At 33.4% G+C, this 27,422-nt stretch overlaps 4 protein-coding genes across 12 annotated transcripts; 3 read left to right on the forward strand and 1 right to left on the reverse strand.

Annotated features, from left to right (window-relative positions):
- The first annotated feature begins 1,533 nt into the window (after positions 1 to 1,533).
- LOC111014438 (transcriptional corepressor LEUNIG) lies at positions 1,534 to 8,699 on the forward strand. 6 transcript variants are annotated; one of them, XM_088124745.1, is made up of 13 exons: positions 1,534 to 1,856; positions 2,885 to 2,982; positions 3,085 to 3,194; positions 3,423 to 3,632; positions 4,262 to 4,549; positions 4,982 to 5,191; positions 5,587 to 5,698; positions 5,805 to 5,911; positions 6,073 to 6,222; positions 6,461 to 6,616; positions 6,729 to 6,845; positions 7,582 to 7,788; positions 8,178 to 8,699. In XM_088124745.1, exons 1-13 carry the CDS (start codon positions 1,825 to 1,827, stop codon positions 8,319 to 8,321), a joined length of 1,941 nt encoding a protein of 646 aa, XP_087980871.1. In that variant the 5' UTR covers positions 1,534 to 1,824; the 3' UTR covers positions 8,322 to 8,699. The 6 variants fall into 6 exon arrangements, with proteins under 6 accessions (XP_087980871.1, XP_022144856.1, XP_087980873.1 ...); XM_022289164.2 differs by having other exon boundaries at positions 5,012 to 5,191; XM_088124747.1 differs by having other exon boundaries at positions 5,018 to 5,191.
- Positions 8,700 to 10,735: 2,036 nt separating this feature from the next.
- On the forward strand, positions 10,736 to 16,495 carry LOC111014555 (tudor domain protein (DUF1767)). 2 transcript variants are annotated; one of them, XM_022289340.2, is made up of 6 exons: positions 10,736 to 11,081; positions 11,264 to 11,431; positions 14,235 to 14,478; positions 15,120 to 15,299; positions 15,607 to 15,875; positions 15,971 to 16,495. In XM_022289340.2, exons 1-6 carry the CDS (start codon positions 10,827 to 10,829, stop codon positions 16,130 to 16,132), a joined length of 1,278 nt encoding a protein of 425 aa, XP_022145032.1. In that variant the 5' UTR covers positions 10,736 to 10,826; the 3' UTR covers positions 16,133 to 16,495. The 2 variants fall into 2 exon arrangements, with proteins under 2 accessions (XP_022145032.1, XP_087982158.1); XM_088126032.1 differs by lacking the exon at positions 11,264 to 11,431.
- A 1,775-nt stretch (positions 16,496 to 18,270) lies between these two features.
- LOC111014587 (integral membrane protein (Protein of unknown function DUF92, transmembrane)) lies at positions 18,271 to 21,679 on the forward strand. Of its 2 annotated transcripts, XM_022289380.2 has the most exons (5): positions 18,275 to 18,550; positions 18,738 to 18,851; positions 19,490 to 19,712; positions 20,143 to 20,391; positions 21,039 to 21,679. In XM_022289380.2, exons 1-5 carry the CDS (start codon positions 18,405 to 18,407, stop codon positions 21,168 to 21,170), a joined length of 864 nt encoding a protein of 287 aa, XP_022145072.1. In that variant the 5' UTR covers positions 18,275 to 18,404; the 3' UTR covers positions 21,171 to 21,679. The 2 variants fall into 2 exon arrangements, with proteins under 2 accessions (XP_087982160.1, XP_022145072.1); XM_088126034.1 differs by lacking the exon at positions 18,738 to 18,851 and having other exon boundaries at positions 18,271 to 18,550.
- A 615-nt stretch (positions 21,680 to 22,294) lies between these two features.
- LOC111014532 (auxin-responsive protein IAA1) lies at positions 22,295 to 23,715 on the reverse strand. Of its 2 annotated transcripts, none has more exons than XM_022289312.2 (5): positions 23,387 to 23,715; positions 22,970 to 23,167; positions 22,765 to 22,879; positions 22,599 to 22,654; positions 22,295 to 22,486 (listed from the first exon to the last, which is right to left on the reverse strand). In XM_022289312.2, the coding sequence occupies exons 1-5, from the start codon at positions 23,628 to 23,630 to the stop codon at positions 22,470 to 22,472; spliced, it is 630 nt and encodes a 209-aa protein (XP_022145004.1). In that variant the 5' UTR covers positions 23,631 to 23,715; the 3' UTR covers positions 22,295 to 22,469. The 2 variants fall into 2 exon arrangements, with proteins under 2 accessions (XP_022145004.1, XP_022145003.1); XM_022289311.2 differs by having other exon boundaries at positions 22,593 to 22,654; positions 23,387 to 23,709.
- Between the last annotated feature and the right edge of the window lie 3,707 nt (positions 23,716 to 27,422).

Raw genomic sequence — 27,422 nt, forward strand, 5'->3', positions numbered from 1 at the left:
AATTAAAAATAAAAAAAATAAAAAAATAAAAAGATATCAATGGAATTGTAACAGCTTATAAGGAATAATGCTCTCTTATTTAATCTTTTCCGATTCCTTTATTTTCCCTCTTCCATTTATCCATTGCATTATTCATCAACACCCGTTCAACTTCCTCATCAATAACATTTTCTACTATTTAAAAGGGTCCAAGAAAAATGATTAAAAATCCTGTTTTCTAATCATTTTATTTTTAAACATATTTATTTCTAATTGTTTTGCTCACAAATTTTTTTTTTTCATGTTTTAACCTTTCCTAAACACGACACGCTTGTTAACAATATACTTTTGAGTCAATCTTTACAATATATGGTCATTTCCATCGTACGTATTTGGTCTCGCATTATTCATACTTGGTCATCTTTTTATTTCACTAACCTTTAATCATCATTTCTTGAGGATGAACTCATATTTATTATTGTCAAAAAAAAAATCATATTCATATAATCAATATTAATATATATACATAATATTATGTAGGTTTGTTAGACTTAATCTATTACTAATTATGTATCATATATATGTCCAAATTCATACTTTCATGAATGCACATTAATACTAAGTTTGTTTTTAGATTCAAAACTCTATTTGTGTGCGATACTAAACCAATAAATCATGTTCTTCAAAAAAATAATAATAATAAATAAATCATATTCCCACCGTTGAAATTCCTATCCTCAAAACATATACATACACTTATATAATTTATATTTGACATGGTAATGAGTACACTTTTATCCAACTAATTATATCCGGATCCACACCAACTTGATTCCAACTCAATTAGTTATAAATATCATACATTAATGACAAAAAATTTAGAGATTCGAATCAACAACTTAAAAAATATGAAAACATGTAATATTAAAATATTATTTAGGTGTGAACTTTAAAAGTCTTAAAAATTTGAAGACCAAATAGGAATAACATTCTAAGTTTAGAGATATGTTGATCTATCTTTTTGGCGGTCATAACCTTTCTTATTTGAATAAGAAACATTTGTACAATTGTGTATAAATTTTAGAAACAACCCAATCGAATTTATTGTTTTTGTTTCTAATTTTTTTTCAAAACACAAACAAAAATATTATTTTATCATTTTTAATCTATAAAAATACAAAATAAACATTTTTCTAAAAATTATTTTATTAATTATCATAACTTCTTTCATAATATAGATAAAATGCTCATGGTACTCTTTTGGGAAAATAGCTTCAAAACACCTTGATGGAAAAGTGGCACTTTTAAAAAGAAATAATATATATATATATATATATAATTCCCAAAATTATTTTTACTTTTTCAATCTAAAATTATATAGACCAAGAAATAAAACATAAATATTATGAAAGGAAAAAAAATGAGAAACAATTATTAAATACAATACAATTATGTTTCTTTTAATTAAAAAAAGAAAAAATGACAAACAAGAATTGAAAACATTTTAAAATGGTCCTAAGAAACTTCAGCAGCAAGCTATAGGCTATAGGGGCAAATAGGAGTGTGAAGGGTGAACTTTTCAGGGAGCGATTACGTGTCATCATTGCGCGTAGCAGAGGAAGATGGAGAAATGGAGGGACTAGGGTCTATGGAGGGAGAATCAGAGCCCCACTAAAACCCGTTTTTTTAGAATCCATTACTTATCCTTAATCGTCCCCCGAAAACATTTCAAAAGCCGTTTCCCAAAACCAAGAGATTTTCTGAGCATTCGTCTCCAGTTCTTTTCGATTTCTTTCAGTTCTTGGGATTATCCGCTGCAGAACTAAATAATACTGTAGTCAAATCATGTCTGAAGCTATGTGGGAAGTTGACAAAATGCAAGTACCATGCAGCCTCTACTATTTCAATATGATACTCATACTTTTTTTTTTCTGGGGTTTATTCATTCTCCCGCCTTGTCCTGTGCTACTGTGTTAGTTTCAAACTTTCACTTCCAGTCAAAGAGTGTTTTCTTCCCTTTTTGGGGGTACAAATTTTTTATTGTATATCCCTTTTTCGTCGTGGGGTTTGTTTTCGTTTGCATTTCTTGTTTTCTACTATTCTTTTTGTTCTTCCTTGCCGCCCAGATGTCGTATCAATCGTAATTTGTTAATGCTTCATCTGCCCTTTGTTTGTTGTTGTTTATGTATCTGGGAGGAGGAACTGGTATTTCCATCTCTTACATTTATTTGTTAGCATTTTGCTTTTTTTTTTCCGAGAGGGATTTAAACCTGCTTACTGGTGGCTGACCATTTTTTGGCTTTTTAGCATCTGATTTTCACCTTGTTTTGCTGCCCTGCTGTTCTTGGTGTCAATGTTCCAACCCTTTTTCTTTTTTGATGGGATGGTGGGTACTTTGGGGTTCCTAGGCATCTGTACACTTTTCTTTGCCTATTTTCTTCCATGTCTTATATTGCGTAGACAAACCGGCTAAAAGGCTAGTAACAGTCCCCTAGTCTGTTCCTTCCACTGTTTAAGATGAAGTTACCATTTCTCATCTGGGATTGTGTAGAAATATTAATTTAGAAATTTGTAGTATTATATTTTATTGGGAACCAGACAGAGGACGAGTTCTTATGATTGAAGATGAGAGGCAAATAATAATAAATATATAAAATAGAATAAAAAGCGTAACAGAGGTGAGGAAGGTTTGGAGAGGAGTTGAACATTAGTTTGGTGTTTCAGTAAGCGAGAGTATTGAATATGTAATTGCTGCTTCTTACTAGACTCTGTTTTCCAACTCAATATAGTTCTATTATTCTTTAATGTCATACTTTTGCCAGGATCTTTTGACTTATTGATATATGTTTTTTTAATCATTCTACATCCTTCTGAGTGGGGTCTGTTCTCGTTCTTTTTGATATAGGCTGGATGTTTATATCTATGACTACCTCTTGAAGAGAAAACTACATGCTTCTGCAAGGTCTTTTCTGGATGAAGGAAAAGTTTTTATGGATTCAGTGGGTACGAATGTGTGAAGGATCACTGTAATTTAAACTTAATGATCTCCCAACTTCCATATATCCACAGCTAAATCTGCCATCTCTTTTGAATCCCATTATGCAGCTATTGACGCACCTGGTGGTTTTCTTTTGGAATGGTGGTCTGTCTTCTGGGACATATTCATCACCCGCATAAATCCGCAGCACTCGGAAGCTGCTGCATCTTACATCAAGGTTCATTTGAGATTTTAGCTGGATTAGATCCCCCAACCCCTCCTGGTGTTTTAAGGAGAGAAGGAATGCTACACTGAGCAAAACAATAGAACTATGTTGTTATGATATCTAATCCCTTATTACATGCATCTTCCAGAACTTGATATCTATAATTAATTGCATTATATATGTGTTATTGGACAAGTATTTCTTGAAAAAATGATTTTATTTTGGATCTAATAAACTCAGTTAAAGAAGGCTGGAGATTGGCAGCTACAGCAACAACATTACTTACAGAGTGTTCAGCAGAATCCTACAACTGTGAATAGGCCTGTCATGAACAATTCGTTCGATATACAGAACCCAACAAATGCAAATAAAATGGCTGCAAAAATGTATGGGGAAAATTTGACACTCCCTAATCAAAGGAATGCATTGATCACCAATGGGCTTCCAAAGGTATTCTTAAAGATCTCAATGTAATTTAATTTTCTGATCCTTCAACTGTAAGGATTCAAACTCACAAATTATATGCATGCTCCTTCTTGCACTAATTTGCATACTCTTTGTTTTTATAATTTAAAGAACCTGTATAAATGTTGATTATGGAATGTAGCTGGAAAGAAAGTCAGCATTTATACGTTTTGCTCAAAAGAGAAATATTGGAATAAGAGTTAAGGATCCAAGTTGCATAAAGAGGCGTGTATCTAGTCCCTCAGGTACTTGTAGACAAGGTCATTAAATATCTCGTTCTTTATCTCCCCACTGTTTGTAGTCGACTTGTTTGAATGTCACCTAAATGAAATTTTACTCATTGATGTTCACAGAGGATCAGTAGTAACTTCTGTTCAATGTTCTCATTTAGAATATGGGATCTAACACGTGTGAACTGAACTAGATTCCCTAAATGGAACTGCTTGACATGCATGTTCTTCCACCTGATATGTATCATGGGGGGTGGTGCTTTTTTAAGGCTTCTTTTACCGTAGTTGCTTTTCTGATCTAATAATTCTAAAGCCTAAAGGCTATAATAAATTAATATGATGGTGAGATTTGTCTTCCTTTCTGATACATTTTACTGCTTTTAGAGATTGGATCCTCTTAGCTCTAGGATTCTTCAACAACCTGAGCTGTTCATCCAGTTGCGTCATACTTCCAATCAGTTTCAGCTGCAGCATCCATTTGCAGTACAGACACCTCGAAACTTGGGTGTTCCTTCTGCCAATGTGGCGTGTAAAAGACCGGGAGTGCCTTTAAGTCAACATATGAATATTGGAAAGAAAAAACAATTATGCTTTGTTGACGTGTCTGGTGTTGATCCATTGGCACCAGTTTGTCCTGTTTTGCCACATGTAAATGCAGATATGCTGACCAAGGTATCTTCTTTTTTTCCACATTTTCTTTTTAATTTGATTGGAGTTGAAAATATTTCCTTTCAAACTTTATTTTTAATATTATTTTTTAAAAAATATCTTGGAAGCATGTGGGATCTGTTTGATGCGTTTTTAATTTTCAGTTTTTAAAAAATTTCTTAACTCATGATTTCTATATTTTTCTAATTTACTTCTTAGATAATGTTTATAGTATCCTAGCCAAAACTTTAAAACTAAAAATAACAAGTTTGGCTTTTGTTTTACAAATATGGCTAAGATTTCAAAAATGTTTTTAAAAATTAAAAACACAGAGAAAGAATTTTCTAGTAAACAAGCTTAAGTTTTGTATGCCTAAAATGGAAGTGTTACCAAACAGGGACTTCTTTATATGTATGTTTATCTTTGATTCTTCTTCTTTTTTTTTTTTTTTAAAAGAAAATATCAGCCGTTAATAGCATTTATCAGTTACAGCAGCAACAACTGAAGATTGATAACCAAAAACAGGAACAATTCATGCAGCATCCAGTTTCAAGTCAACATTCTCTGAATTCAAATCACCTAATTCAGCAGCAAGATAAATTGAACAGTTCGGGGATCACCAATGCTGATAGTTATATGTCCAATAACTTTCAGGCTAATGATCAGGTTGACAAACTTACACAATTATGTTTCCAAATAATATTGATACTTATTTATTACCCTCTTGTTAACTATGGATGTGTTCTTTGGATTTCTGCACTTCAGTGCTGAAGGCTCAACTATATATCTCTCTATTCTTTCTTCTCAACATCAAAATTGCACTTCCAATTGAAATAGAGTAGCCTATAATGATAAGTTTTTGCTAGAAAAGGCACCATATTGACTTGCTATATAAAAGAAGTTTTTCATACAAGTCTTTTTAAGTTTTTTCTAGTCAGCCACCTGAAGTCATCTGGTTGTAGATTTGAGTATTTTCTCATTATTACTTTTACTTAATCTAATTAGCAAAGATAATAACAATGTTTAATTTGGCAAATAAATAATGAATTAACACATGGCAGGCTGATGTGGATTGTCTCGTGGATGATGGACCATATGATGTGGAGTCTTTCCTATCTCCTGACGGAGCAGTTGAGAGAGATAAAGTTGGTTTGTTATCTGATGCTAACGAAGGTATGATGAACTCTTTAAGAATAGCATAAGGCTGTAATTGTAATTTGATCAAGGAAATGCAGTATAATATTTTTCATTCTTATATATTCCTTTCATGTAATTGAAGGTCCTGCACTGAAGGAAATTCGTCGTATTCCTGGCAGTAAAAATAAAGTTGAATGTTGTCGCTTCTCGTCTGACGGAAAACTACTTGCTAGTGGTGGGCATAACAAGGTAAAAAATGTATATTAAGTGGCTTATCAGAATTGTTAAATCTTTTACAGGTCGAACTTTTAATGTTCTTGATGATTTGTCAAGTATGCTACTTTACAGATATATATGTATGTACGTCTGTATTAGTTTCTAGGACATTTCTGAACAATTTTACGGTGCAGGTTACAGTGTGGTGCACAGAGTCTCTTGCAGTGAAGTCTACACTTAGTGAACATTCTCAAATGATAACCGATGTCTGCTTTAGTTCAAGGGCGTTAAAGATCGCAACATCTTCAAGTGACAGGACTGTCAAAATTTGGGATGTCGATAATGTAAGTGAACCTGTCTTCTTCATGCATGACGGATCATATCCATGATATCTTGTTTTGTTTTATTCTGTCAACTTCCTAAAATATTCTCAAGTTTTAAGTAGAGAACAAGAAATTTTACTTTGATAAGCTTTGAAGGACAATGACTCTTTTTCATGGGGCTACGTCTGTCATTTGGTTGGTCCTTGCACTCTTCTCACCTGATTTTCCTTAATGATGAAGATATAAATTCATTTTACAGGGTGGACCGTCGCTACGGACTTTTACTGGACATTCTACTGGAGTCACATCACTGGACTTTCATCCTAGTAAAGATGATCTCATTTGCTCTTCTGATGTTAATAGCGAGATTAGGTACTGGAGCATTAAAAATAGTAGTTGTGTTGGCATTTTTAAGGTATTGATTTGAACTTATGCTTAATTATTCGTTATTAAACTGTACCTTGTATTTAATTATAAAAACATCGTATTCACCTTCTGGATGGTAATATGTTTGACAACTAAATCAGGGTGGTGCAAAAAAATTAAGGTTTCAACCTAATAATGGAAGAATTATTGCCGCAGCAGTGGGAAATGCCGTTTCCATAATTGACGTAGAAACCCAAGTTTGCAGGCTTAAATTACAGGTTTGTGGATGTTAAAATTACAGAGTTTCAGTCTCATTTAGACTTGTAAAAGATATTTTAGGATTTTTACATGGTAGAAATAAGTAACTTCCACCTTTCAGGGGCTGATTCATTTATTGAATTGTGAATTTACATGAAAGATGGTTGTTTTATATGTAAAATTTTTTCATTCATTGATTGTTAAGGATGCATGATTCTGGAAAATTTTGAAATGAATACTTGAATGGGTACTTCCTAGCAAGCCTATGCATAATGTCTTCAATACAATTCTTTGCTCACATACACTAATCAAAATAATAAGTTGTACCCTTGTGGGTGTCGGAAGGATTTTTGTAATTATAAGTTAAGTATTATTCTTTTGGATTGCAACCTCTTCTTATAGGCTGGTCCCCTTTTGTTAGTTTTTTTTAAGTACAACATGTGGGTGTGGGAAATCGAACTCACAGCCTCTTAGTTGGATATATATGCCAATTACCACTGAGCTATGCTCGCTTTGCTAGACTCATTTTCTTTTGTATGCTTTAAAGCGCAGTTTCTTATAAAAAAAATGTATATAGTTGTATCTTCAAATAATTGAACTTGGATCTTATAATTAGTAAACCCTTGATTTACAATTGAAAAGGGAGCAAATTATAGCAGTCTCTGATTGTTTTAGCTTCCCCTCAATTCTCCAAAGTAGTGACTAACACTGTCTTCATACCATCTCTCCTTTTAAATTTCTGGTTTGCCATTTCAGGGTCACAAAAACCATATCCATTCTGTGTGTTGGGATCCTTCTGGTGAATATCTAGCATCTGTAAGTGAGGACCTAGCTAAAGTGTGGAAAGTTGGTTCTGGTGGCAAAGGAGACTGCATTAATGAGTTGAACTGCAATGGAAAAATATTCCATACCTGTGTTTTTCATCCCACCAATACTTCTCTTTTGATCATTGGCTCTCATGAGGTAAGTCGAGGCCGCTCGAAGTTCATGTGCTTTTTACTAATTCTTCTGCCAAGATTTGGAAATTTCCTCTGGAATCAAATAGCCTCTGATAAACGCTTCATTCTTACAGTCTTACTTATCATGGGCAATATGAGAATTGTGCATGAGTTGAGCTTAAGCTCAGCTTTTATGATGTTTCAATGTTCAAGTTCTATAATTTTTATGCATTCTTGCAGTTACTAATCCACCTAGACCACTAGAAACATGTCACTGTAAGATGACTAAATCCATATGGTCTTTTACACTTTATGATATTATTTAGCATCAAAGTCGTGAAACAATGAGCACACCTGTAATGAAGATATTAACATTAAGATTGTTCTGTTCTAAATGGAATTGTTGGTTTCCAGTCACTGGAGATTTGGGACATCACAGAAAACAAGACAAGGACACTGCATGCTCATGGCAAGCTGGTATCAGCCTTGGCTGCATCACATGTTACTGGTCTAGTCGCTTCGGCGAGTCACGACAGCTGTATCAAGCTCTGGCAGTAATGAAACCGACGAGCTCTCTTCTACAACCAAAATGGTAACCTGAAAACTGTCTGTTGTTGATAACCATACGTCCCGCGTCTTTTGTATTTAGATATGGACTAATCCCTTAGTAACTAAAGTCAAAAGTAATATTTCTGTAAGGACAGGTAGAAGATGTCCATTGAAGTTCCAGCATGTAAATATTAACCATACATGATACAACTTTTTGTTGTATGTGATGTGCCTTTGAAACAGCTAACACAATCTCTTGCAAGTGAAGATATCCATTGCCAGACTTAAATCTATGTTGTTATTGAACGTCGTAGATAAAGAGTCTGTTCAGTAACGTTCTTTCTCAATTATATCAAGAAATCTAAACTTTGAACAATTATTTATGTTTCTTATTTCTATTTTTTGTAAATATTTTAAAATTGTATAGAAATTTTGAAAATAAGAGTTTATTATTTTTATTTCTTATTCTCTTTTCAATTTGTTCCAACATAAATAAATATCTTGTTTATTATTCTTAAATTTATGGATGTTGGAACCATGTAACTATATTATTTTTTATTAAAAAAGAGAAACAGAAACAGAAATAGAGAAATTATCGAACAATCCAAAGTTATTTTTGTCAAGTTAGTTTTGTAAGGCAAAATGTCATTGGAATTATAATGGGTTAATATAACTTTAATACTTAAAAAATGATGGTTTATGAAGTCAATATCTTTAAATCTGGATATTAAAAAAAATTAGAGTAAATATTTAAACATATAATTAGACCTTTTAATATCAATATGTAGAGTAAATCTTTTATCTATCCTCTATATTGGGTATCATCTAAGTTCAATATTAATTATCTAAGATCTATGTTAATTATTTTGTAGTCACATTTTTTTTTTCAGAATATTCTCTATTTTACAATGACTTTCATTAAGAACAAAAACTTGGGTATCACAATCAAAGTCGGGCTTTCATCAATAAAATAACAATATCTGTGGATCTTAATGTTTGTGATTTATTTTATTTTTATTATATTAATAAAACAATTTGATTTTTTAAAAATTTTTAATAGCTTCTCAATATTATAAATCTAAACACGACTCACTCATTAGTAACCGTTCTAATATGTTAAAATTTTGCTTTATTTATTGAAAGATAATAAAAAATAAAATGTAGAGGTTAAAATATTGACCCTCGCCCTAAAAAAAATACTGACCCCATTGAAAAAACCATTCTAAAGTTTACTTTTCGTAAACAAGTGATTGTTGTGGGAACATACACATTTAATTCAAAAGAGAGGGTTAAAAAACATATTTATTTCGATTCAAAGGGAGAAATGCATTGGAGCACCGATTTCCACTATGCACCCGTATTTACATGTAGTAATGTCCTCCTATAAAAAAACAAGTCATTTATAAATATTTTTCGAAAGTTCGTACCTGCAAAGTAATCTCTTTTTTCATTTTACAAGGATCAAACTTAAATTAATATTTATTCTCTTTCAATTGAACAAATATATATTTTTAGCCTTTCAAAATAATGGTAAAGCAAAAATTTTATAGTTTGGATCTCTCTTGTAAAAACGAAAGTGAAATTCATGATTATTAATAATTTAATCCAATCCAATGTATGACTCACATATCATTCTATTTTCCAAGCGAATGTAATACTAAAATATGGAAAAATTTGATTATTTATTCGATTTTTCTATTTCTTTTCACACACTCTCATCAATATCAATTCCCTCTATTTATAAGCAATTTGGGCAACAAGCAGTTTCTACCCATAGACATTAACAAAAAATTGCAACTAAGATACATGAAACACTGGGCAATAGACACAAAATTTGGATGCTAAATGATGAGTATTTATGATAGTAAGATTGAAGATATATGCCAATTATCGTTGAGCTATGCTTCCTTTGGTTATTTAAATCATATTTAATGCATATATGACTATTCACATGAAATTTCCAGATAAATTATAATTCGTTGACTAAGTACAATTTGTATAGATATTTAGGGTTCGTATAATATTAGCTGATTATTTTCTTTGAATTCTTGGCTGGTTGATTTTGATCGACTTATTGATTTTGATCGACCTTTATCTTGTCTTGACGATGATCTTGATCGGTCTCTGATTTGATCGTGATCTTGATCGACTTCTTGTGATTTGTCGAAATTTTGTCATTATTATGTGGCAACCCGTGATTTACCAAAATTTATCAGTCAACCATTGGCACCCTGGTTAATAATTGGTTATCGCTTCAAATCTTTTAAAAATTAGTATTTCAACAAAATAACTGTCTTTCGAACAAATTTATTTTAGTTCATCCTTAAACTTTTTGATGTAGAATATATGCGAAAAACATGTCAACAAAAAAAAAAGAAACATTTAATAATATAATTTATCTTAAATTAGGGTATATGATAGACTTTCTTTAGAAGGATTTCCCACGGAAATGTTCGAAGGAATCGGACCGGTTAGTGAAGGCAAGTGCAAATTTCAGCCAAGGCGCGTAATCACATGGAGACGACGACGGATAATTCCGTCGCTGTGCTTGAAACATTACGAGCGAGAGGATGGAGTTTCGGCGATTTGGACGAAGTTAGGGGCGTAATCATGATCAGTAGCGCCTTGGCCGATGATCCGAGCTCGGTGGTTGATTCGGTGGAGTTGGAGCTCTTAAACATGGACCTCAGGTCATTTGGGGGCAAGTCATTGCCTGAACCTTCTCTTCTTCGCAAGTCTTCTCGTATTCTCGGCCCTATTGTTCTCCAGGTGAATTATACTCTCTCCTGGTTCTCAGATGTTTTATAGTTGCTCAAAAATTCATTATTCCTACTATTTTGCGGCGATTGAAAACCCAAGAGTAGCCGAACTTTTCTTTGTATTATTCGCTTTCTCATCCATATTATTTTCATGAATGATTTATTAGTAGATGATTTCAGCTGTTTTAGCAGATATCATCTGTAAGAGACATATCGCGAAGCAGCCTAGATGGTATGTTGAAGGCTTCTAGTGGTCACCGTCTCCTACGGTTCGGTCTCAGTGATGGACACTCTGAGATTACTGCTATAGAGTATTCTCATATACCATCTGTTCTTGAAGATATTCCTCCTGGCACCAAGGTAGGTATTCAGGATAATTTCCCCTTGCTGGTCTTTATAACTTCTATATCTCGAACGGTTAAAGTTCTTGATTTTGTTATTATTTTTTTAATGACTGAAGTTATTGACTGAAGATGATTATCCTGATTAAATCTGTCATTGAGCTATTAATAAATTTCAAAGTGTGTGGATACCCGTTATATATCAAGAACAACTACCCTTTGGTCATATGACATCAAGTTGCTTTACGGGGTTCAAATTGATAGCATAATTATCAGCAAGGGTATAGAGTCCTTGCCTCTTTCAAGCTGCAGTTACTGTGAACATATAAAAGCAGGACGACTATACTTGAACTTGGCTACTGATATGATACTTTTGAGCTCCTTTTCCCTTGGAAAATTTTATTGTTATTTATTTTATGTCATTATAAGCGTGCATCTCATGGAATTAGATAGAACGACTTTTTATGACTGCAATGTTTAGCTTTGGAATGCAGCCAGACAGTAACTGTAAAAGGATAGTGGATGGCTGCAGGCTGCAGCATTTCTTATATTTTCTCTTTTCCTTTTGGAACATGTTTGATGTGGGAAGGCCTCCTCATCGGCTCGGCTGCTTATCCTACATTGTTCAACCTTGTTGAGAGCAAAGGTTTTCCCATCCATTTCTTATGGAGTGTTGCTGCTGGGTGCTAGAATCTGACACCCATAATGAGAGGGATGAAGGAAAGTACCTCAATTTAATCCGAGGAATGGGTAACTTTCAACCTTCTTTGCAAAACGGGGAATCTCCACATCAAACACCTTCCCAAAGGGGAATTTGGAACCTGTGGCTGTGGAAGAGAAGATCTCAAGTAAACTTGTGAACTGGAAGAATCCCATGTGCAAAAGGGGAAAACCAACTCTCCTGCAGTTTGTTTTGTCTAATATCCCTACTATCTCTTGTCCTTATTCTGAATCCCTAACAATGTGGCTAATGCGTTGGAAAATAAAATCAGGAACTTCTTTTTGGGTAGATTTTAACGAATGCAGTATTAATAATCTAATTAGTTGGAAGTTGGAACAAGCCTGTCTTCCATGGAAATAGGAGCCTGGGGATAGAAAACATCAAACACGGGAGCCTAGTCTTGATTGCCAAATGCTGCTACAGAATTTTACACTAACTGGGTGCTTTGTGGTTCAAAATTGTTTCGCATGAGTATAATTGGAAAATAATGGGTGGTGGAAGAAGGCAGGGAGAAAAGGAAGTAGGGGAAGTCCTTGCATCTCTAATTGCATCAGTAAGGTGGCACAATAGTCGTAACTGTCAAGTCAATTAGGAGATGGATCTAAAATTCTTTTATGGGAGGATAGATGGGAGGAGGGACCTATGCTTCAGAAATTAGTTCCTAAGATTTGTATAGGATGTCCCTATCTTATTCTTTGACAGTCAAAGATTGCTGGTTGATCCAAAATCAAAGTTGGATCCTCAGCTCTGGCAGAAACTTATTGGGTTTCTTTGTCCTCTTCAACTTAGGATGTTCACTCGATCCATCTTTTGGATGCTAAATGTGTGGAGGTTGGATAATTTTAAGCTCTTCATGTGTAAATCCTTTTCTAACTACCTTTCTAGCAGTACTAAAGTATTGGAACCATACCTGCCTAAGATTATTTAGAAAGTGAAAATGCCTCCTCTAAGCATCGATGTATTTCTTGGGCTGCAACTTTCTGAAGTTTAGATTACATCCGATAAGAATCAAAAGGAGCTCCCTAACATGGCCTTTTCTCTTTGCAACAAATCAGACGAAGGTCAGAATCACCTTTTCTTCACCTACCCTTTTGCTAACTCCTGCTAGAAGTGTGGGAGTTCTCTAGCTGGTTGGTTTGTTGGGAATACTCCCCATCATGATTTTTGTAACTAAACTTTTCCTTGTATTATGGGGTTTTTCTTTTATATATATTTTTAATTATTTTTTATTTTTATAATCGGGTGCCGGCGCTTTGCTCCCCTATACTTGATCCAAGGGCACCGTGTCTGCCCCAAGGCTCGGATTCGGCAGACATCAAGAGTTTTTGGTATTAGGCTCACCGGAAGGTTCGAACTTGAGACCTCTGAGCCACCCCAAGCTCTTGCCAACCGAGCGGTCCTTGGGGGCATATTCTGGGGTCCTTTTATATTCCCTTTAGCTGACCTACTCCTACACTTGTAACTTTCTAAGTTATTATCTCAGTTACCAATTACCATTTCTTATGAAAAACACCTTCAATGATGTTCTACAAAGAAGAAACCCAATAGGTATCTTTTTCCTAACCTGTGCACTTTGTGTAATAGAAATAGACAAAAAGCATGCACATGTTCTTGGACTACCCATTTTCTCTTAGATAAGCTAGCCCTTTTGGTGTTTCTGTGCTGGCGATGGTTCAAGAAGCAAGGCAAATTTATTCAGATGAATGTTGATCCATGTTTTGTTTTGGGAGCTGTAGTTGGAAAGAAATGGGAGACTTTATATTCAAAGACAATGGGAAGACGAAGACCTTTGGAATATCATAGCTTTTGTGGCTTTTGTGTGTCTTCATTTTTTGTAATTATTTAATCTCTACTATAGCGCCCAATTGATAGCTTCTCTGTAACTCCTTCCTAGGCTTTTATGAGAGTGGTTCTCTCTCTCTCTTGCAAGTCTCATTTTATAAAGTTTCTATTTCTTATAAAAAATGTTTAGGATCAAAGTTTACTGCGATCTGCTGAAGAATTAGCTTGTTACTATTGTTTACTTGACTGGTTCATAATGTGTAATATAAAAAGTACATTTTATGAAAATGTCTTTTAACATACTACTTTTTGGTGGCAGGTCCGTCTGGAAAATAAATCTCCTGTGTATGGTGGAATTGTATGTTTAAGTTCAAAGGGGTTAACTGTGCTTGGAGGTATGGTTCCAACACTTTATGAAGAATGGAAAATGAACCAAAAATACTCTGGTTTATCTCGTGCATCTGTAAGGTTATCTCAAGGAGGAGATGTCGATGGTCCTCCTCCATTTGAGAAGTTGCAAGTTGGGGCTCCACGTAAATTTAGTCAGAAGGAAAAATCTTCATGTCAGTATTTTTTTTCGATGCACTTGTATTCTTGTATTACTTGTATTCCCCTCATTTTGCTAGCTGTTACTGTTGTCAGCTACACATTGTTGTTTTTGCTTTCTTCATTTATAATGCTATCATTAGAGTGGCACATTTTGGGACTGGTGTGCCTTGTGAACTGCAAAGGTTATTAGTTTTTACATCTTTCCATGGTAGACTGTACACCACATAGTTTAGTGATATATAATGTCATGACTTGAGAAACATGTATGAATGCACGGCGGAAATTTTTATCAAGACTCGTGACTGGAGCCTTGGAGTTATAAGTTGTTCTAATTTGTTCAATAAATTAGCGGGACATTCTTTTAACTTACTTTTATTGGCTCCTTATTCATGTTACTTGATGGAATTTTTTTCCCATGTACTTTTTATGGTTGTTTATGCATGATACTTGATGTGATTCAAATTGCTGGAATAACCTTTTGTCTTCAGAGTTTTATATCTTATTTATCTTTTTCTCTGTCCTCTTGGATTATTTACACCATGAAATTTCATACCATTTTTCAGTTGTGTGTGGATGTTGATAAATCTGTACACTATTAAGCACATTCTTGTTCTTAAGTTCTTAGTGCTTCATCTAATGGAGAGAGTCGTTACAGATCAACAGGAGTCGTCCTCAAAGAGCAACACGCCGACTGCTGATTCAGGGAATATTGGAAGTAAATCAACTACATTGCAGCAAAGTATAGATGTGAAAGCTACCAATTCTGTCAATTCTGCTTCCGGTGTAGAAAAGCTTGAAGAAAAACCTAGTAGCTCTGAAACAAGACCAAAGGAAGGTAATTATGTCTTTAAATCTATGCTTTTCTGTCTTCTGCCAGACTTTTCATCTGACAGGATGAGGGAAAGAGTATTTTCAGCATGGTATTTTCTCCTGGATACCCTAAGTAGTGAATGGATTCCAATTCTCCATACTTGGAGATTGTAATAGAAACACGAAACAATACCTTAATAATGAAGTCCATTAAGACATCCTTCCATCTCATAGTTTATGTAATTTTGTTCACATATATGCTAATTGTACTCTGGACCAATTAATTCTTTATTTATTCTTAACGATAACTTACCGTCTTATGTTCCCTCTAGTTGTGGAAGCTGTTCCTGTTCAAAATCAGGCCGCCTCTCAGAAACTACTCCACAAAATGAGTCAACAAGATGGAAACCATCGGCATTTCAATAATAGAAAGCACAGGGGAAAGGGCAGAATGGAAGATCCGGTGGTCTATACTCTAGAAGAATATGAAAGGAGAAAATCTGGGACAAATCAAATACCAAAAAATGCATCTTCCTATACGAGTCATGATGAGCAACTTGCATGGCAGCTTCAAAATCAATTTGATTTGGAAGATTCTCATGTTAGCATCACTCTGGTTTCCCACATATATGTTTTTAATACAACATTCTACTATCCTTCACATTAAAGGTTTGATGTTGGATGCAACTTTTCTAGGTACAAGAGAGCGCAAGCAGAGCGAATGCGGAACATTTAAGAATGAGCATTTTCAACTACGAAAGAGATACATACACAGCACATGATGGTGGGAGAGGAAGGGGAAGGGGAGGAGGAAGAGGGAGGAGAGGAAGAGGACGGGGAAGAGGAAGGTATTTTTGAGAATCTCACCATCCACACAAATGTTTTATCTTCAATTCTTCATATTTCATGATGAATTCTCAAGTTCTGTTATTAGGCTGGGCTCTAACTTGTTTGTTTGAGCATTTTGTTGCTAAGTTTTTGCTTAGGTTTAGAGAACTGGTGAATAGCCATAATTTTGTTAATTTAGTTGGATTACCTATTTGGATTGGTACCTACTCATGATAGTTCAACCAGTGAAGTTCAAATGATGTAAGATATCATTTTGGTTTTTTTTTTGTTTGTGAAACAGATGTCATTTTGGATTTGAATGGGCCAACTTGTGCGTACAGCTTTATTTGGTTGTACATTTGTTAATAAAGAGAGAGTTGCATGGTTGCTTCATCTGATAAATTAAAAATTTGTAAACTTGCCTTTCTCGCCTTCAGAAAATAATGGTTTTTTGGACAATAATTTGTTGTACATACAAATTGGACTTCAAAATTAAAAGTTACAATAGTGAAGAGTTAGAATTTGAGAATAATATAAAAAGTTTATGTCAATTTATTTCTAAAATAAATCTGGTGTTACCTCAAATTGTAAAAGTGTAAATGTAATTTTTTTAATGATATTAACCTTGAACTTTAGGTAATACCTACATTAATATATTTTTAAATTTTAATTTAAAAAATACAAATTAAATTTAAGTCTTTATGAACTTTTCATTTTGCATACTTAACCGATTTTGTCACAAGTCAAATTCTAATTGGTTCATGTCCGCTGTGTCTTAAATATAACTATTGTGGTGCCATGTCATCAATATCATGAGCATTGGAGTGCCATGATAGATGCTATGTCATAACATTACCATGCCCATGCCTTCGTTTTTGATTCACACATTTGTCCAAGTCGTTATGCCACGTAGGATCGCTGTTTTGATCTCTACGATATATGAACACCTCAAAACATCAAATCATTATTAAAGATTGATTATAAATAAACTATATAGTATGATTTGGAGCTCATAATTAATTTATGTATTATAATAATAATAATTCTAACACATCAAAAATATTAATACTAAGTGTGCATGTTATCACAAAACTATTAATTAATGAAATTAATTAATAAAGATTAAGATCGAAAAAGTCACTAGATAAAGAAAAATAAGCACATAAACTCAAACAAATATAGAACCAATAAAATTTACCACCTCAACTAGGCCACATCGTTTTTTCGTTAGTCAATTAACGTAGAAATGGTTCTATTTAGAACTAAGGGACTAAGAGACTATTTAGAACCATTTCTCAACTTTAAGAATTAAAATGTTATTTTTTGAATTTCGCGTTCAAATAGACACTTAAAACTTCAGGGGACTATAAGTAAACTTTATCTCTAATTTACATCATACACAACTTTTACCACCATTCATTTAAGTTCCTTTAACTATTTATAAACTCAAATAAACCTCTTGACATTGTTTAAAAAATAATAATAAAAAACCTCTTGACATACCATTGTCGCCATATTTTTATATTTTTGTAAGTAATGCAATGAGTTTTTTTTAACTATTAATAATTGACATATGTTTTTTTTACACGTCACATTGGAAAAAAAATCAACAAAAATATTTAAAAAAATATTGAAATTTAATAATACAATTTCATTTCATATCACGAACACTGTAAGAGGGTTGTAATCTAAATTTATATTTTAATTTTATATTTTGTGATACATTCCTCTTTAAGGTTGACTTATTATTCTAAAAATGTTAGTGATTGATTTGTATCTTAATGATCAAACAATTAGAAATTAATGTATCTTTTATGGGGCATAGATTTGAATCCATTCCTCTTATTTATAATGTAATTTTTTTTTCTTTTACAACAAGTGGGGTTTAGAGATTCGAATTGATGACCCCTTGAACAAGTACAAATTATTAGTTCGACTTTATAGCTTAGTTTGAAAATGGAAGAACTGGACTAAATTTTCATATTTTTGGCTTGAGTTCAACCACCTCGTAGAACATATGTCGCATGATACATAAATTGAATAATAAATAATAATAGCTAGAGAAAACTCAGAAAAGTAATTAGTGAAGCTGTAAAAAATGGGTTCATCGTTCAACCTCACCCCCACTTTTTCTTTTTCTTTTTCTTTTTTTAATAATAAAAAAAAAGACACTCTGTAGCCTCCCTCCACTCCCAGTTCCGAGGGATGATATGGCAGAGACTCGTACAAGCCTGTTGGAACCACGACTTTCACGCTTTTATTTCCCGTTTTGAAGAAACAGATAATCCGCTTGAAGATCAAAATGGAGTATAATCTGATTCAGCCCTCTGTTGCGGTTCTAATCTCATCGATAATCGCTCTTAGGGCATATCGAAGGAAATCCTTGGACCTCTCTGGAGCTCTAGCGGGATTTATTGTTATGTCAACACACTTCGCCATCAGTTACAGGTTTGCTAATTCCATCTAGTTGTTTTGGTTTTATTGGGAAGCTGAATCTTGCTACTTCTTTGCTATTATCCGCTGTTGAGTGTTAGGTTTGCCAATTTAATTGTGAATTTCCCGGTTCTCTGAATACTAATTTGATATAGCTTGGGCTGTTTTGGTCTGGACTGTTGAATTAATACTATCTTTGAAGATACGGAGCCGTGCTTTTGGTATTCTTTTTCACTTCCTCTAAGCTTACCAAGGTTGGGGAAGAGAAGAAACGAGTCGTTGATGCCGATTTTAAGGAAGGTGGTCAAAGAAATTGGTAATTCTACCTCCTCTACTTTTCTCCCCCGAGTGTTATTTGTATCAGTGAAGCAGCTCGTAACAGATTTTTGACAGGATTGTTGTTTTGGTTTATTTCAGGATATTCACCTTTTATATTTATTGTTTAGTTGGAAGTTTTGTTGGAAATTTTGATGGAAAATACTGAAATTTGTGTTTTAGTCGTTGCGTTGATTCCATACTTCAATGCCAGAGCTTAAAGTTAAAAACTGAAATGTCACAATTATGTAAATTTTGCTCAATTGTAACGTCGGATATATGATTCAATTCAACACAGAATGTAGTCAATGATATCTTCACGAACTCAAATCATAATGAACAAATAAGAAGTTCTGTTTGTCCTCGTTTGATGGTAAACCATCAGGCAAAATTGTCTCTAATGGTTCCAGAAATTGAGTTGCTTCCACATGTGACATGACTAAATTAGCTTGTCATGCATACTGCATGGAACAACACTTTGAGAAGAGATGAAAAAATTAATTTGTAACCGTGATGAAGTCAAAGATAAAGCTTGATGGAGAACAGCATGTCACTGATTTTTTGTAGTTAGATATTTCAGTACCTACTCTACTGAAGTTTTGGCCAGATCATTGATTAATTTTTTTTGCTCCTTTTCAGGATTCAAGTTCTTTCTAATAGTGGTATTGCTACAGTTTTGGCTGTGGTTATTTGGAACGTTTCAGGATGGCAAGATAAATGCCTGGACTCTAAAGACTCGGCTCTTGTCACTGGCCTCATTGGCGGGATTCTTGGGCACTACTCCTGCTGCAATGGGGACACGTGGTCTTCTGAGCTTGGAATTCTTAGTGATGCAACACCTCGATTGATCACAACCTTCAAGGTGTGCAGTTCATTCAAATATATCTCGATTCTAACATTTTGTCTCATTTATTAAATATTTCTTGATTATAACATGTTCTTTACTCGTTTGATACATAACCTTTCTGGTCTATTTTAGCCCCTACACATCTCTAGCATAAGGGACACATATAATTTGAGCTGTCATTTTCCTTTTCTAGAATATGTTTCATATTGAATTCGAAAATAGCAAGCCAAATTTCTGCTTTCTGATTGCAATTTTTTGTTGTTGTTGTTGTTGTAAAAGATGTTGGTATTTGTTTCAAGTTAGGAATTTAGTTTTCCTTCGTTGATTTGACTCTTAATGCATGTAACCGTAGGCGTAGGTCTTACCAGCAACCTGACATAAATTCATACTGAATGGACGAATAAATTGTTGTTGATCTGGATATTGTTTCATTCTGGATGTGTAGCCTGTTCGTAAGGGTACAAATGGTGCTGTTACAAATGCAGGGCTCCTTGCAGCTGCAGCTGCAGGTGGTGTCATAGGATTGGCGTTTGTTCTCATCGGTTTTTTCACTACAGAATGTGCTTATGGCACAGCACTGAAACAGCTATTGGTAATTCCCCTGGCAGCCATGGCTGGACTTTGTGGAAGTGTCATAGACTCTCTATTGGGAGCAACAGTGCAATTCAGTGGATTCTGCACTGTTCGTAATAAGGTAGGCTATAGTTATTTCATTTTCAGGTTATGGATTTAAAATGTATTCTAATTTCCCACAACTGTAGTTCACATGCCCTTTAAACGACTGATTTTGTTCTTAGCAAACTAAAGGACCAGAATTGTTATACAGGGGCATTACCTTCCATAGAGGACAGAAATATTGTGGTATATTAGTGAAAAGTAAAGCCTGTTATAAATAATTGAAATTTATGCAGTTACTAGAGACTTGTTTGGTAATGTTTCTGTTTCTTGTTTCTTGTTTCTTATTTCTCGTTTCTAATTTTATTAAGAAACATAAGTATTTGGCAGCCATTTAGGTTTCTTATTTCTCATTTTTTATAAACATTCTCAAAATTTTATTGAAATTTTGGAAACAATAAAAACAAGTTTTTTGTTCTCGTCTTTGTTTCCAATTTGTTCCAAAACATAAATAAAAATATTGTTTCATCATTCTTGAATCTACGGGTGGTGTGATTGTGCAATTCTATTTCTTAAAAGGAGGAAACAGAAACAAGAAACGTGAACGTTATAAAACGGACCTAGATCAAATAACCAGCTAACCTATTAGCTTCTGAAATAACAAATATTCAACATGTCTGATTATCGTTATTTGACGCTCAAAGAAAGGAGTTTTTATTTGTGCAGGTCGTTGGAAAACCAGGACCAACAGTAAAAAAGATATCAGGTCTCAACATTCTTGACAACAATGCTGTCAACCTTGTCTCAGTATTATTAACCACACTGCTCACTGCAATTTCATGCATCTACATTTTTTGAACGATATCTACAATTTCAAGATAAAGCCAGAGGCATTTTCTACAGATATCGGGATAGGCAAGGTAACCATTCTTAATACAATAAACTTGGATTTGTTATGGTTGTCGTGTGTTTCTCTGCTCATTTTGAGTCACAAAGGAGGAAGACTTTTCCATTAATTTATAAAGCCTTATGTCTAAGATTTTGTTTTAATCCCGAGCCCCTCACATGGAAGGGGGAGAACATGGCCACCAAACCTCTGGACCTACCTGTTGAAGCTACGTCAAGATTGACCTCAGACTTGTTTATCTAAATTAGGGGGGATTGTATTAGTTCATAAACATATATCCCTTTCACTAGTTGACTTCGGGTTTTGGTAGTCAGTATGGTTTCCAAATAAATGGACAAACTTTAGGTCTTATTTGCTTCTTTTTTCCAATTTTTTGTTTTTTGGTGTTTAACCATTGTGGGTGGGGGATCAAACTTTTAACCTCAATAAAGATAATTGGTACTATACCCACTATGCTATACTTTGATTGACACGAACTTTAGATTTTTTTGAGTTTATAGTTGGTGAACACACTTGCTTCTCATGTAAATGCAGGTTCTGATTCGGGTTGTACGTAAATTAGTGATATAATTGGTTTAACAAAATCCATATCTCAGATTGCTAGCTATATCTACACTTAATATGACTCTGCCCTCCAAATTACCCTCACTCACTTGATCATATAAAGTAAGAATGTTATTTGGGGCAAGTAATATTGTTACATTGATTACTTCAAAAAAAAAAAATTTAATTCAATAACATGGGTGAAGATTCGAACTTTCAACCTTTTGATTGATGATATTGATAGGAATGACCTTAGGGATATTTAGGGTTATTATTAGAGTATTAAGGATACATTAATAATAAGTAAGAAAGTTGTTAGTAGGGTTCTATTATAAATATAATTGAACGAGGGAGTAAGTATGAAGGTATGTAATTATTTAGTGGTTCAATCTTGAGTGATATCTGGGGAGGGTCTAAGTACCTCTAATAATAATCTTAAATACTCTTAAGGTCCTATCAGATATATACTTCAATCAGTTGTGCTATATTCAGGATATGCTGTAATTGTTTGTAATTATCGAATACTGTAATATCTAAAAAGATTACTATTCAAATTGACATTTATTATACAAAATTAACGAAGGCCTAATCACATAATCAAGCCCGGGGCCATAACTACAAGCATGTTTTGAATACAACTTTAACAAATTAAAAAAGAAAAAGAAGAAAAAAAAGGTTGTTCATCCAAAAGCTTCATCTCCTCCTTTTCATGGGGTTCTTGGAGCTGCATAAAAGTGAACGACAAACTCACAAATCAATAAAACATGCCCTTTTTTTTTTTAATTTGGGAAAAAAGAAAAGTGAATTTCCTAATTAATAAAGAAAAATACCTATACCATTGGCCTCTGAGCCTTTCATCAAACGAATACGATTGCAAGATTCAATAAACAATCTGGCAATTTAGAAAGGGAGAAGTTTAACTAATTAAATTATATCATGTAATACTAATAAAATCAAACAAAAAGTAAGTGATTAGGAGAAATAATAATTAATCAAACTTACTTCCAAGGGACATCTCCAACCAACATCCAATCCCCATCTTTATCTTCATAAGTTGGCAAGTACTCATCTGCTCTCTTCATTGGGTTCAAAATATTGCCTTCTTCCAAGTAATCACCTAAAACTTTAACTTTTTAGCAATCTTGTTTAAATTCCAATCCTTAATTAATATCAAAATTATATGGGTTGAATTAGAATTGAAACTCACAACATATGGGAAATGAGATGAACAATTTCCGAAATGTGTTGAATAGCTCTTTGTAGCTGTTGAACATCTCGAGATCGATCTTACGCAAATATGGCGCCCCATCCGCTGCCACTTTTACGTACTTGCAGTTGTTCATTTCTATTGTCTTTTTTCTGTATGATCTCACCGGCGGCCAACCCATTACTGCCCGCTTTTGCCCTTCAAAACACTTCATTTTAATTAATATTTTCGAGATCCAATGAGTGACTATCAATATTAATGAAAAATAAATGATGAAAGTTTGAAGGCAAAACTATTCTAATACTTGGTTCCTAAACTGTAAGAATCAAATCTTGTCCTTACTACAATGTAGTAAAAGTTAAAATGTTCTTTTTTTTTGCATTTCTCTCTATTAGTTATGGTATATTTAAACTTTACCATCGGCGGAGGAGATGAGTTTCGCCTTGTCGCAACTGCCACACTGCTCACTTATCGAGCTCCCGACGCTGGAATCAATGGTGTCATGGAAGCCACGTTTGGCTGCGTTGGGTCTGTGATATACTTTGTTCCCCTCCGCTGGCCGGAACTCGGCGCCCGGAAGGCCCAAGGTGAGCTCTGTTTCATCGAAATTGACGTGGGTCAAATCAGATTCCGGTGACTGGGGGGCGGTTTCCGACGGCATAACGAACACGTTTTCCAAATACTTTTTTTTTTTTTTTGGGCCTCTGATCTTTTGCAGTGAATGAACCGTTCGTTGGTTTGGGTTTCATAAATAGGAACTGAAGTTGGTACAGACTACAGAGAGAGAGATTGTATGAGGAAAGGAGCAAATGGGAAGAGGCCACGTGTTGAGCGGTGGGCCCCGCAGTTGAAGCATTAGCCCACGCAGGAACGATGCAGAATTGAAAATTGGGTGGTGATTGTCGGTACATTCAATCTTAATGCCTTTTCCGTCTCCTTTGTTCTCTTCTTTTACGTAATTTGTCAGCAAAATCAATTCTTCACACAGTATTTTGTTTTTTAAATAACTCTCGAAAATATTCATCTTAACTTCTGGTACCACCACTCAAATTTTTACATGCGGTAGAGAGAATGGAAAAGGAATTTATTTTTTAATAACTTCTTACTGCTCAAAATTGGATGTTGTCTATTCAATGTGATATTTTAATGACCAAATTTATGTTTTTATTATTATCATTATTATTATTTTGCATAATTTTGCTAGAGATGTTAAATATCAATTCATACATATGAGAGAAAATTTTGTGCATCTTTAGACTTGTGTTATAGGATGAGAGAGTCAAGTGGCACCAATCAATTTTTTTTTTGTGGAAATTGGTAGGTTACAATAATCATGTCACATAATTGGATGAGATACAACTTGAAGTTTGATGCTCAAATATTCACTGTAAAATTAGAAATACATTTATCTTCCAACATCCTTACAATTACATCTCAATCATCTATATTATATTTGTAAGAATCATTAATTGGTCTTTTATGTTTCAAATTAAAGCTAATATCAATCAAGATAAAAATTTATGTTATTAGCCTAAGCCTATTAATATCGTAGCCAAGTAAGTAAGTATTCTATTCATCGATATTGTATATTTTCTTGAAACCCAACGGAAACATTATAGGAAGATGCAGCACAAGAATTCAAAAGGGAAAAAGAGAGACAAATCTTTTTTTTTTTCACATAAAAATCACATTTTTGAGACATGGGGAGGCAATTATGGGAATATGATTGGACCCGACCAGTTGAGAGAAGGGGCCGTGACGTGGCACATAAAATGGAAGGGAGTGGGACCCACAAAATGCTAAAAAAAAAAAAGAAAAAAAAAAGTCAATGAGCGAAGTGATTGACTCTGCAAGGTTTGGGGCAGCTTCCGACATTGTCGACATCCTTGTCGCTTTACCCATTCATTCATCGTATCCTATTCTTCACAAAATTTCATTTATTAAAATAAAAAATAAAAAAATAAAAGAAAGATTCAAAGCATATTGGATTTGGATACGTCTGCGACTGTGTGTGTTGCTGCCAAAGCCAGTTGCCGCACGCGGCTTCATATTAAAATTACAAAAAAAAAAAAAAAAGAAAAAACCCACTGATTATGCAGTGCATTAAACTTCGACAGTTCTATTATTAGATTTGGAAGATTACAAGAAGTAATTATCAAAAAACTTTGATATGTCGATTTTGGTTGCTACAAATAATGATATATGATACCATGGTTGGTATGACAAGCAAAGCAAGGCGTTTTATTTGTGTTAATTTTAGATTAATGTTAGAGAGGAAATATTTTAGGTATTGGTCGTTGTATATATTGTTTTAATTTTGATCGCGATCAAGACGTTTGAATGGCTATTCATAAGAAATAGAAAAGTGATTAGACCACCATACAGTGTTTGGTTGTCTAGTAATAATGGCAGGGTGTTCAATAATGTAATACTTTCGACCCATCGGGAGGAATTTTTGTAGATTATATGTATTTTACCTTCACTTCAACACAACAAATCTACAAATATAGATGTGGAGATTTGAATCTCAATTTCACGAGAAAGAATAGATATATTAATCGGTTGAACTATATTATATTTTTACCTCATATTTCTCAACAAGTTTTCCGACAAAATTTTTACCATTTTTTCTTTTTTTTTTTGCAAACTCATTAGCATATCTCACATATTTAAATTAAGGCTCACAAAATCTTACATACTCATAGTTTACTAATACTTACAAATCTAATATAAAATGTGCTTCATAATGTCTAGAGTTCACTAACAAAGACAAAAGACAAATGGGAGGAAAATTAAATGTCTCTAAACTAACTTAACTATATTTGGACCAAGTTGTAATGGGTAACCTCTTGGCTCTTGGTTTATGAGTTGGGTCCATAGTTCTAAATATCTATCCACATATCGACATTTTCATATTTCCATGGGTTCGACATCAACACAAGGGGTAAATTGACATTTCTATCATAGTATAAGAAAATCGACAAAATATGAAAAATATCAACAAGATGTCACTAATATATACACGATATTAATATTAGTTATTTTTAACTAATTTAGAAATAGGAAAATGTTATTTCTTAATTTAAATATTTTTTTACGATTTTTAAAATTTTTCTACCTTTTACACAAATATCCATCGACATCGATATTTATTGATATTTTCATCGATATTTTCATGAAATTGATACGTGGACGAACATTTAAAACTTGGTAGGTCCAACAAATCAATAACTTAACCATAATTTTGTTGAAGGCTACTTTATTTTATAAGAGAGAGAAGCATTGTACTAATGCTTGACATGTGTCTCAAGTAGAATGGTGTTTGTGAGCAAATACATTGCATTACGTTTTTGGTAGTTGTTTAAGAATTGAGTGGGAAGCTTCCACTGAATGTGCTTCCATTTTCACACACCCAATTCCTTTATTAATTAGTACCACAGTTCATGAACTTGGGTTTTGCTAATCGCTAATCTTTATCCTCTTTTTACGCTTAACAATCCAAATCTAATTGGGAAGAGACACCAGAAAAAGAGAAGAAAAGAAGAGAGGGAAGTGTTTTAATCTTTTAAATATAAAGTATTTTCGACTTTGATTTATTTTAATCTATGTATATTTTATGTACTTTTCGAACATTTTTGCTTTTTTTTGTTTTTTAATACAAATTTATAGTTACATCTCAAAAAACTTAATGAGTGAAGTATCATGTTAAAATTTTGATTGAAACAGATGAAATAAAATAAATTAATTAAAAGATAAAAAATATATATTTTTTAAAAGTATATAGACTAAAATAAATTTTTTAAAAATATTTATATAAAATTATAAAAAAAAAATGGAGAATATATAGAACGAAATAATAGAATATTTAAACCTTTCTTTTTATACAGTTTATGTGCATTGCTTTATTATTACGAAAATAAAGGTTCTTTGTCAGAGATATTATAATTGAGGATAGTGGGTGCAATTATAAAACTATACTTTTTTTTTTTTGTCTCAATAATGAGATCGCTGTCTGACAATTGGCTATAATTGTCTAAAATGATGGTGTGGGCTTGATTTTGCAGAAGGGATGGATAAATTTGTCCTGAAGGGCAACCTAATTATTAATTAAATTTCCTAATCTATCAAATCAAGTTTTGGATAAACGCAAGGGATTAGCACCTTTTGAACTAATTCTATGGTAGAAATTGTCATGTTTGATCATCATCTCAAATATCAATCCCAAATACGAAACTAATAGTGATGATAGTAATGACTAACGAACCGTTTCTACTCAGTGTATTTAAAAAGTATCAAAATTTTATTAGATAATGATTTGATGATAACAAAAATTAATGAGTGAATGACTCCAAATTGATTCATACATTACTAATTTAGTTTGCTCAATCTAGACATGCAATTAGCTATTTTGAGATGAAGGATTAAAGTTTCTTTAATGGAGGGGTACAATTAG

This window comes from Momordica charantia (genome assembly GCF_013281855.1).
Source record: "Momordica charantia cultivar OHB3-1 chromosome 6 unlocalized genomic scaffold, Mcharantia_2.0 BLBB01000006.1, whole genome shotgun sequence".
NCBI lineage: Eukaryota > Viridiplantae > Streptophyta > Magnoliopsida > Cucurbitales > Cucurbitaceae > Momordica > Momordica charantia.

Excerpts from the sequence above, each read along its gene's own strand:
- LOC111014438 (XM_088124745.1), top strand. The coding sequence starts at position 1,825 with ATGTCTGAAGCTATGTGGGAAGTTGACAAAAT. Across the intron at positions 5,192-5,586 it reads ACTTTCAGGCTAATGATCAG|GCTGATGTGGATTGTCTCGT; the intron begins GTTGACAAACTT and ends AACACATGGCAG. Across the intron at positions 7,789-8,177 it reads TGATCATTGGCTCTCATGAG|TCACTGGAGATTTGGGACAT; the intron begins GTAAGTCGAGGC and ends GTTGGTTTCCAG.
- LOC111014555 (XM_022289340.2), top strand. The coding sequence starts at position 10,827 with ATGGAGACGACGACGGATAATTCCGTCGCTGTGCTTGAAACATTACGA. Across the intron at positions 11,432-14,234 it reads ATATTCCTCCTGGCACCAAG|GTCCGTCTGGAAAATAAATC; the intron begins GTAGGTATTCAG and ends TTTTGGTGGCAG. Across the intron at positions 15,876-15,970 it reads TTGATTTGGAAGATTCTCAT|GTACAAGAGAGCGCAAGCAG; the intron begins GTTAGCATCACT and ends CAACTTTTCTAG.
- LOC111014587 (XM_022289380.2), top strand. The coding sequence starts at position 18,405 with ATGGAGTATAATCTGATTCAGCCCTCTGTTGCGGTTCTAATCTCATCG. Across the intron at positions 18,852-19,489 it reads GAAGGTGGTCAAAGAAATTG|GATTCAAGTTCTTTCTAATA; the intron begins GTAATTCTACCT and ends GCTCCTTTTCAG. Across the intron at positions 19,713-20,142 it reads GATTGATCACAACCTTCAAG|CCTGTTCGTAAGGGTACAAA; the intron begins GTGTGCAGTTCA and ends CTGGATGTGTAG.
- LOC111014532 (XM_022289311.2), bottom strand. The coding sequence starts at position 23,630 with ATGCCGTCGGAAACCGCCCCCCAGTCACCGGAATCTGATTTGACCCAC. Across the intron at positions 23,168-23,386 it reads ACTCATCTCCTCCGCCGATG|GGCAAAAGCGGGCAGTAATG; the intron begins GTAAAGTTTAAA and ends AGTGTTTTGAAG. Across the intron at positions 22,880-22,969 it reads CATCTCATTTCCCATATGTT|GTGATTACTTGGAAGAAGGC; the intron begins GTGAGTTTCAAT and ends TTAAAGTTTTAG.